This window comes from Pimephales promelas, chromosome 16 (genome assembly GCF_988280905.1).
Source record: "Pimephales promelas chromosome 16, fPimPro1.hap1.1, whole genome shotgun sequence".
Classification (NCBI taxonomy): domain Eukaryota; kingdom Metazoa; phylum Chordata; class Actinopteri; order Cypriniformes; family Leuciscidae; genus Pimephales; species Pimephales promelas.
In genome coordinates, this window is record NC_142784.1 from 33,281,068 (window position 1) to 33,290,982 (window position 9,915).

Genomic DNA, 9,915 nt, shown 5'->3' on the forward strand with positions numbered 1-9,915 from the left:
TGGGGGGAAAAAATCAATTTGTGGCTTTTGAGAATCGATTTTGAATCGACTACATTTTTAAAAATATATTTTTTTGCCCAGCCCTAGTGTCCACTTCTCTCTCAGCTCATCTAGTGAGTGTGTGTGTTCTCTGAGCAGTGAACACCTGGGGTGTAGAGGAGGTGGGCGTCTGGCTGGAGGTGCTCTGTCTGTCCGAGTATAAGGAGATCTTCATCAGACACGATATCAGAGGACCAGAACTGCTCCAGCTGGAGAGGAGAGACCTGAAGGTTTGACGAGCTTTACTTGTGCCGTAATCCAGGAGACACAACAAATACATCAATAATCAAGAGAAAATGAAACTAACCAAGAGAAGATTAAACTAGGATAACTAAATAAGAGAAGATAAAACTAAAATTTGATGTAAATAACTAATATATATATATATATATATATATATATATATATATATATATATATATATACTCGGTTAAAATAAATATATAAATAATTTATAAAAAATGATAAATAGATTAAATAATGAAAAATAATTTAATAAAAATTATTAATTGAATTAAATTATTCAAATAAATATACAAATAAATTGATTAAATAAATACAATTAGATTTAAATAAATGCCTGATCTCACCAGGGTTATTATCGTTAACTAAAACTAAAACCCTTAAAAGTTAAATACTTAAAAAAAAAAAAAAACATTAACTGAAATAAAGTAAAATTTAACTTAAATGTATTTTATTTCAGCTTGTTGCCAAGTCATTTTCACTTATGGTTTAAGTTGAAGCACTAACATAACTAAAACTAAATAAACTGAAACTTAATTAAAAAAAACGCTATATATATATATTTATTTTAAGAAACAAATGTAATAAAATTACTAAATGAAATTAATGTTGAAAAACTCGTTCAAAATATTAACAAAAACTATAAATAGTATATCAGTGTTACTAAAATAACACTGCATTTAATAGTCCTGTGATATAGTGTGAAATGATGTAATGTAATAGACTCTAAAAAAAAATTAAATACACGTATTTATAATATTATTAAATCACGTTTTTTTTTTTTTTTTTGTATGTTTGTTGTTTTTAAGTTGCAATAACTTGCTTTTAAGATGCAATTTAAAAAAAATAGGTCACGGCATCCACTGTTATAATCAATATAAATCAATATACTATATATATATTTTGTGTACAACTCAAATGTGTTTGATTTCAGTCCTGAATTACAGACTTAAAGCATGTAATGTTTGTGTGTCAGGACCTGGGCGTGACTAAAGTGGGCCATATGAAGCGGATCCTGCAGGGAATCAGGGATCTGAGTCGAAACAGCACAGCCAGCGAAGCCTAGACGCCCCTCAGCCAATCAGATGCCTCGTCCAGACGTGACCTAGCCTCACCCGGCCAATCAGACGCTCGGTCACCACTGGGACCAGCCATATCGACCAATCACAGTGTGCCTTCTGTTCTCCACCTCTGTGACATCATCGCCTTGGGGAACTCTGCTCGACTACCCGCGAGAGAGTGTCGTACCGAAAAACTCAACTCTCACTTGATCTATCAACGTTGACTAACTTTCTCCAACTCGGAAACAACTTCTTATTTCTGCTGATGTCATCAAGGCCTTCGTTCGGTCGGTTTCGTGTGGTCTTGACGCTTCAAAACCCAAGACACAGACGGCTGCCTTCTTAGGGCACGAGAGACTCGCAAAGGATTTCAAGCGCTTAATCCTCCAATGAGTATAAAATACACAACATATGGAAAATACAATATTATTAGTGCTGGGAAATGATCAATTGTGAGTAACCGCATCCAAGATAAAAGTTTTACATAATACATGTGTGTGTACTTTGTATAGCTGTTTTGTATATATATAAATACACACACATATGCATGTAATATTTGCATGTATATACTGTATATATATTTATATAATATAAATATTTTATATATAAATAATAACAAATTTTTCTTAAATATATACATGCATATGTGTGTGTATTTATATATACAAAATAATACACACATATGCAAATATAGACACACATGCATGTATATATTTAAGAAATATTTGCATGTATATATAAATATAATAATTTTTTATATAAATAACACATTTTTCCTAAATATATGCACTCAAATGTGTGTATTTATATATACAAAATAATACACAGATATGCATGTATACATTTAAGAAAAATGTGCATGTATATATACTGTAGATATATATGTATATAATATATTTTAAATATTTGTATATAAATAACACATTTTTCTTAAATATATACATGCAAATGTGTGTGTATTTATATATACAAAATAATACACACATATGCAAATACACACACACATGCATGTATATATTTAAGAAATATTTGCATGTATATACTGAATATATATATATTTATATAATATATAAATATAATTATTTTTTATATAAATAACACATTTTTCTTAAATATATGCATGCAAATGTGTATTTACAAAATAATACACAGATATGCATGTATACATTTAAGAAATATTTGCATGTATATACTCTAGATATATATGTGTATAATATGTAATTATTTTTATATAAATAACACATTTTTCTTAAATATATACATGCAAATGTGTGTGTATTTATATATACAAAATAATACACACATATGCAAATACACACACACACACATGCATGTATATATTTAAAAAAAAATGTTGCATGTATATATTTATATAATATTTTGTATATAAATTACACATTTTTCTTAAATATTTATGCAAATGTTTGTGTTTACATGCGATCAATAGTTTCCCAGCACTAATTATAATTTACTTTTACATTTATACATCAAAAATATGCTTTTATCATAAGCGGCTTACATTGCATTCAAGTTTTAAATGATTTGATCGATGTGCAGGAATACAAAACAGTCTGTTTTAATTGGATTGAACTCTTTTCATTGATTCGCTCCTGTATTGAATGAATCGTATTCTCCACCTCATGATTCACACATGAATTTGGCTTAAAGAAAGTAGTTGAGATCAGTCAGGAGTGCCTTAAAACACTGTATATACAGGCGGATAAGTGGATCAACACACAGGCGAAAAGCATCATGAGGTCTTTAACATGTGGGTGACAATCAACAGAACTGGCCAATCAAGCTCTCTGCTTTGCCCTTATTTACATATCAGCCTGAAATCTCGATCTGTACATTTACAAGAAGTGCTCAAAACACACATTGCTCAGAGTAGCATAAGCCAGACAAGTGAGGATTAAAGGAACGTTTTTTATTTTTAATGATCTATATGATCCTGGAATGATCTGGAAATGCCAACCAGAAAGGAAATGTTTGATAGGCAGATTTCCGTTTTTTAACAAATCCTTCCCTCACGGGTCAAAATAAATAAATAAAATACATGTAATAAAATACGATAAAAATACCCCGAAGCCCTAAACTTATTCTTAATTTTTTACGCTTATTTTATTTCATTTTGGTAATATTTTTTTATGGATTTTTTTTTAACCTTTAAATTACTAGATTTAATCAATAAATAGTCATTTAAGCACATTCCTCACAACTTGATTTCAAAATAACTCACAATTTCATGCCTAAACCTTTAAATTCAGCTGTAAATATCTTACACTGGAAGTCTTTGCGACCACTTGTGGGGAAAAATAATAATATAACATGATATTTCATGACTCTAGCTAGCCTCTATTTGGAGCAAACGAGCTGTTCCTCTGGGTCCTAAAGCCAGTTTCTCTTCCGTGTGCATTCAGATACACACATGTAGACATTATAAAATAATCTTTTTGCTAAAGTTTGAGCATTTTTAGCTTTTTCTATGAAGCATTCCTCGCATTCATTCCTATGGGGTCAAATTGACCAGATTTGTGACTTTTTTTTCATTTCAACCACAAAACTCCTCAAATCCATTAAATGTTAAATGTGTATTCGTGGTTCAAGTGCGAAAGAAGACAAATGGCCCTAAGATGAACACCAAATTTAAACAAAAAAAAAAGAAGAAAATTTCGGGTCAAAATGACCCGCGCATATTTCGCAGACTCCCTCCCTGGTCTTTTCCATGAATAGGTGCCTTGTCGTAATACGTCCGTCGTTCACGTCCTCGTAGAGCTCGTAATTACAACTTGTAAACTGGGAATTTCCTGAGAGCTCCGACTTGCACCATGTGATTCATCGATGGCGTTGCCATGAGGGTTTCTTCTAACTAGCCCCGCCCACGGTGAAATCTCATTGGTCAGGTGGAACAAGCATTAAAGTATTTCATGTTTTATTTCACCCTTCTAGACTCATGGAAATAATGACTATTACTGGAAATGGTATAACTCTATGGGCATGAAGTAAATCATGAGAAACTGAAACGGTTGATGTTTAGTTGAACTGGGGATCAAGTTCTTTATTACTGTCGTTAGGTGTCTGTTATTCATGAAGGATTTACCTGGAGACTCTCAGGTTACACGACCTGATCATGTTTCGAATGCCATGCAAACCCTTCGATGTCACACACAGTCGCCTTGTTTTCTAGTGTTTCTAAATGCTTTTTTACAAACTCTTCTGGGATAAAACAATGACAAACACCGTCTTTAAACCCTTTAATGGATTTGGACACTTCATGTGTGTATGCGAGAGTCTACAAGTTGTCTTGTTAGATATAGAGATGGTGTGTGTGTGTGTGTGTGTGTGTTTTCCTCCAGATATTAAGGTCAGACTCATATCATGTCATTTTGGACTCCAGGGGCGTCCAATCTCTCCGACTGTTAAATATTTATTTTAATGTTAAGTTATGACTTACATCCATGTGACGTTGTCCATCTTTTACTTTTTTTTTTTTTTTGTATATAGTCATTGCTAAGAATGTAAAAAACTTCTTACTGTACAGTAAAAAGCGTCAGTGTAAAACAAGGTGTGTGTGACGCTGAACTGCTGTCTTTTGTGTCATCTGTCTTTTTTTTTTTTTTTACCAAACATGCAGAATAATAAACTTACATTAAAATATCATTATACTGTACATATATTTTTATTTTTATAAAAAATTATTATTTTAGTAAGTTAATTTAAAGTTAATTATATAGTGTCATAATACTTCCCATATATATATATAATAGTATTATATATTTTAAATTATAAATATAAAATAAAATAATAGTAATTCAATAAATGATGGTATGTGGTGTTACTGTTTTATTTATAAAAAAAAAATATTTTAATAATTTATTTTAAATAAAATTGTTCTACACATTTATTTGTATTATATATTATATTTTAGCATATAAATACATTGTGCAGTCAGTCACTTTTATTTATAACAAATTACATAATTTTAATCGGAATATAATTTAAATAATAAAGTGTATTGTATAGTCTCAATGTAATGCACACAGATTTTTATTATATATTTATTGTAAAATATATATATAATACTATTAAATATCAATTATATAGTGTCATATAAATATATATCACAGATCATGGACCCATTGTTGCATGAAGCATTTTCAACTTTCCAATTATAATCTAAAATTTCTTAAAGTTTAAACTTTAAGGTAAACAAATGAATTCCTATATATATATATATACATATAGATACTACGGGGCGTATTACTACTATTACGCTGCGCTGTAAAAAAATTATATGATCATACACTAATTTTTTTTTACTGCTTTTTACCTAAAAATATTATGGTAACAATATTATGCATCATATTTTTGAGTATATGCTTGATTTCTTGATTTTATTAGTGCAATGTTCTCAGTATTTTCAATAAAACACTGAACCACAATTTTCTTAATAAAATATACACAATATTTTTTAATGACATTTACAAGACTACAGTGCATGTTTACATTGCTTTAACTCATTTTTGATATTTTTTTGTGAGTTTTACACAGGGTTGGGGAGTAACGGGATACATGGCGTTACGTGGGCTAATTGAAATTCTTGTAATAAAAATTGGTAACTGTAATTCGTTACATCAAAAAACAAAGTAATCAGAATACAGTTACATTTTGTAAAAAAAAAAAAACGTCTATGGGGAATACTAACAGGATTACAATGGTTTCATTTAAAGCCAAATATTTTTTGACATGATAACGTGATATTACTGTGAAACAAAACATAGGCCTACATGTGACTAGAATTGCCACGGCATGAGTTATTCACCAAATATTAAAATTGCTCAGCCATCATAAATAGTAAGAATTTTGACTGAAAATATTTTTGTACAAAAGGGCCAGTTTAATTCATAGATCAACAGCCGACAGCGAAATGAACAGACTTTTTTTAAAGTAAAAGGGAAGCAATGTATCAACATAATATTTATTTCAGGAATGTCCAAAATCAGTGAGCTAAATGTGCTAGCTAGCTAGCCCACTAATACTCACTTGAGGTAATTTTTTCATGTTTTGTTCAAATATTTTGATTTTACCCAGTAGTTATACTGCATTGCGTGTAAACCAAAGGATTTGATCGACAGAAATATGTTAGTAATAATTATGACAGAGAGAAAATATGCCCTCTGGTGGGCGTTTTGCTCCAAGCTGAATTTAAAAAAATTATTTAATTTTCAAAGTATAATTATATTCCTAATACATAACATACGCTAACATAACGTTTTCATGTATGGAAATTTCACCGTTTTTTTTGTTTTTGTTTTTGTTTTAAAAGAGGAAAAAGGAAACAACATGTTTACAGCATTATCCCTTATGGCTAGGACTTGCCGTTACGACTAGCACGGAAATCAAGTTAGCCAGTAGAAGTTTTCTAACAGAAAATGAGCTGGGAAATGTAGAAATTAACACGAGAGTCCCCATAAAAACTGAGGCCTTGATCATCATATGTGTTTTGAAATGTAGATGGTGTGTAGACTTTTTAATGTTGTGTATAAACTATTATTATTTTTTCACCCTTGTACATGTTAAATAAATAAAAATAAAGAATAAATCCATCTGTATGATACAAATTCTGTCCACTAGATGTCTGTATAGCCCTTTATATAATTATATAAACGGGGCTATTTGGTGAAACAAGACACGATTGCTTAATTTAATAGCCTAGTTTTTATTAGTTTATTTAAAATTCACGTTAAATAAAAGTACTTTGATGATATTGCTGTTTACTTGACTTTATAACCTTGAAGTAATCCAAAAGTAATCAGATTACATTACTTGTATATTGTGGTGCATGGATGGATTACATTACTGAATACTTTTATATGAAGTAATTTGACTGTAATGGAATTAAATTGTAATGGAAACGCCTACATTTGAAAACTCATGTTTAAGTCAGTGTATGTAGCCTGTTTTAAGTTGAAATTACTTAAACGTCCAAGTTTACAGTACTTTAGCGACTTTTTTTATAGTGTACTACTACTAACGAACTATTAGTAAGTAAATCTGTAGTTTAACTGCATTTTAATGAAATAAAAATATTTTGCGTTGGCCGGGAATCGAACCCGGGTCAACTGCTTGGAAGGCAGCTATGCTCACCACTATACCACCAACGCTTGACAATGTTAAGGAACTAGCCATAATCTTTAAAAAAACAACTAGTAAGTATTCCAACATTATAAAGTACGTTTGAGTTGATTTGTAATTATAATAACAGTTATTCACATATATAACAATCAGTTTACTCGTATTAAACACAATTTTGCACATTTGCTTTTCAAATTCATTCAGTTAGCATTAGCCTGCTAACGTTAACTTAGCTTCTGCCTTCAAACCACACTCACTTTCAAACAGCGCCTGTCCTTAGTCTGCAGATTTGCTCCCTCTCTAAAAAGCAAACAACAGATCTTTGTGATCATCGGTGTCGTTATATTTATTTATAGTTTATGTGCTGGTATACGTGTGTCGTTTGATCAGACAATCGGTGAGTATCTCGTGGTTCATCAGAAGCTAAAAACCGTTTCACCTCAGACTCTCTATTCACCTCTGGGCCAGAAATGGATTTATTTGATGATCTTCCAGAACCTACAAATGATCCAGGTGGGTTAATTTACACAAATAATATAATAATCATAATCTCGTATGCATTTTAGGTGTTAAAGTGAGTGATTTGGACAGTCAAATGTAAAAATTGGACAGCTAAATCCTGATTGCACGTGTCACAACACGAATTTCTACAACAATAAAGTGCTACTTTAATTATTAAAAGGTTAAATGTATGTGCTTAACTTATGCAGATGTGCTCACTTGACACTGCATATTATATCAGACTACTGCTAATATGTTTAGATGTGAGTGCAATCATAGTGAGTCTCTGTCTTGGTAGGTAAAAATAGCTTGTGTATTAATGCAGATGAATGGCTTTGGAAGTGTTTCAACACATCTATTTCTCAGTTTTGTTGAACGATTTCAGTTAAAGCCAAACAGCAGGATGAAGAACGAGGTGAGAAGAGGAAGAGAGACGTCAGCTCAGAGGAGACTGAAGTGGAAGACCAGAATCAAGAGGAAAAGAAAGTTTGTAAAGGTTTTCAGCTTTCGCACACATTGTGTTGCTGACAGAGAGTGTGTTCAGGATGTGTGTGTGTGTGTTCGGCTGAGAGAGAGAAGACCTGGGATGATCTCCATCTCTTTCTGTGTCCCAGCAGATCTTCCCAGACTCCAGGGTTTTGTCTCAGCGAGACGCGGCGAGAGAGAAGAGATGCAAGATGCTCACGTTCTTCTTCCAGACCTGAGCGTCACTCATCTACCTTCACAAGTGTGAGTGACCGCACACATCTATCTATCCATCCATCCTACTTTTGCCAGTATAATTACATCATAACTCTACGATGTGTGTATGTGTGTGTACAGCTCTCGGCTCGCTTACTTCGCAGTGTTTGATGGTCACGGAGGAGCTCGAGCGTCGCAGTTTGCTGCTGACAATCTTCATCACACACTGGTCAGCAAGTTTCCCAAAGGTAAACGCCTGATCCTCGTCACACTCAAAGTTACAATAATGAACCTCAGTACCCATAATGCACCTTGATTCTCAGGTGATGTGGAGAGTTTGGACAAGCTGGTGAGGAAGTGTTTGCTGGACACCTTCCGTCAAACTGACGAGGATTTCTTGAAGAAAGCGTCCAGCCAGTGAGTTCTGCTTCAGATCCTGCTGCATATGACATTAACATGAGCCTGAGACCAAGAAAACACTGTGTGTGTGTGTGTGTGAGTGAGAGAGAGTTTGTGTGTTTGTACCTATTTAACTATATTTTAGGGACAAATTTTGTACCCAGAAGTGACCAAAATCTCCAAAAGCCGCCCTTTAGGGATGCCCTCATTTGTAAATCTGGTATAAAAATAAAGTAATTAAAGGGTAGGGTTAGTGTAAGAGGATAAAATATGCACTTTGTACAGTATAAAAACCATTATGTGTATTAGAGCCAGACCGATGTATCGGCCGGCCGATATTAGGCGTTTTCCATAATATCGTATCGGCAGTCATAATGGCCGATAAATGAATATTTCAAAAATAAAATAAAAACAGACCAAACACGCTTCAATCATCTCTCCTTTTCCTGTTATATTGAAAATGTATGTTTTACAATTTGCAGTATGATGTCATCTATTGCTAAATTATGGCTCATCATAGACTAGCTAACCACAAAGCTAGCTAATCAGTGGAAGAACGCTAACGTTAACATTAATGAGCTTGGAAACCACAATGAACTTTTTCTGCCTAAATAAAGTAATGATTACCACGGAAGCGTATTGCATTCACTTGAAGAAAAAAAATCTACTCTGTTTTTCTGAATTAACGAGTTAATTTTTCATGAGAAAAACAATTTTGCTCTGTTTTTCTGAATTAATGAGTTAATTTTTCATGAGAAAAAATTTTTTTTGCTCTTTTTTTCTGAATTAACGAGTTAATTTTTCATGAGAAATTTTTTTTTGCTCTGTTTTTCTGAATTAATGAGTTAATTTTTCA

The 9,915-nt window shown here is 32.1% G+C and overlaps 2 protein-coding genes and 1 non-coding gene across 12 annotated transcripts in view; 2 read left to right on the plus strand and 1 right to left on the minus strand.

Moving 5' to 3' along the window:
- dgkd (diacylglycerol kinase delta) overlaps positions 1-5,003 on the plus strand; it is a 45,381-nt gene extending 40,378 nt beyond the window's left edge. For all 5 annotated transcript variants that reach the window (XM_089121552.1, XM_039660507.2, XM_039660508.2 and 2 more), the window contains 2 exons: positions 139-269; positions 1,259-5,003. In XM_089121552.1, coding sequence (XP_088977678.1) covers positions 139-269; positions 1,259-1,348 — 221 coding nt within the window. In that variant the 3' untranslated portion in view covers positions 1,349-5,003. The remainder of the gene's footprint in view (positions 1-138; positions 270-1,258) is intronic.
- Positions 5,004-7,435: 2,432 nt separating this feature from the next.
- On the minus strand, positions 7,436-7,507 carry trnag-ucc (transfer RNA glycine (anticodon UCC)). Its single transcript has one exon. It is a non-coding gene; the product is annotated as a tRNA-Gly (tRNA).
- The window catches only part of ilkap (integrin-linked kinase-associated serine/threonine phosphatase), a 5,805-nt gene continuing 3,347 nt past the window's right edge, over positions 7,458-9,915 (plus strand). Inside the window, exons 1-6 of one of the 6 annotated variants that reach the window (XM_039660470.2) lie at positions 7,458-7,552; positions 7,869-7,991; positions 8,365-8,475; positions 8,594-8,708; positions 8,802-8,908; positions 8,984-9,077. In XM_039660470.2, the coding sequence (XP_039516404.1) occupies positions 7,949-7,991; positions 8,365-8,475; positions 8,594-8,708; positions 8,802-8,908; positions 8,984-9,077 (470 nt within the window). In that variant the 5' untranslated portion in view covers positions 7,458-7,552; positions 7,869-7,948. Of the gene's footprint in view, positions 7,553-7,579; positions 7,992-8,364; positions 8,476-8,593; positions 8,709-8,801; positions 8,909-8,983; positions 9,078-9,915 lie in introns of those variants that run through there. The other 5 variants (XM_039660472.2, XM_089121555.1, XM_089121556.1 and 2 more) reach the window with 5 other exon arrangements.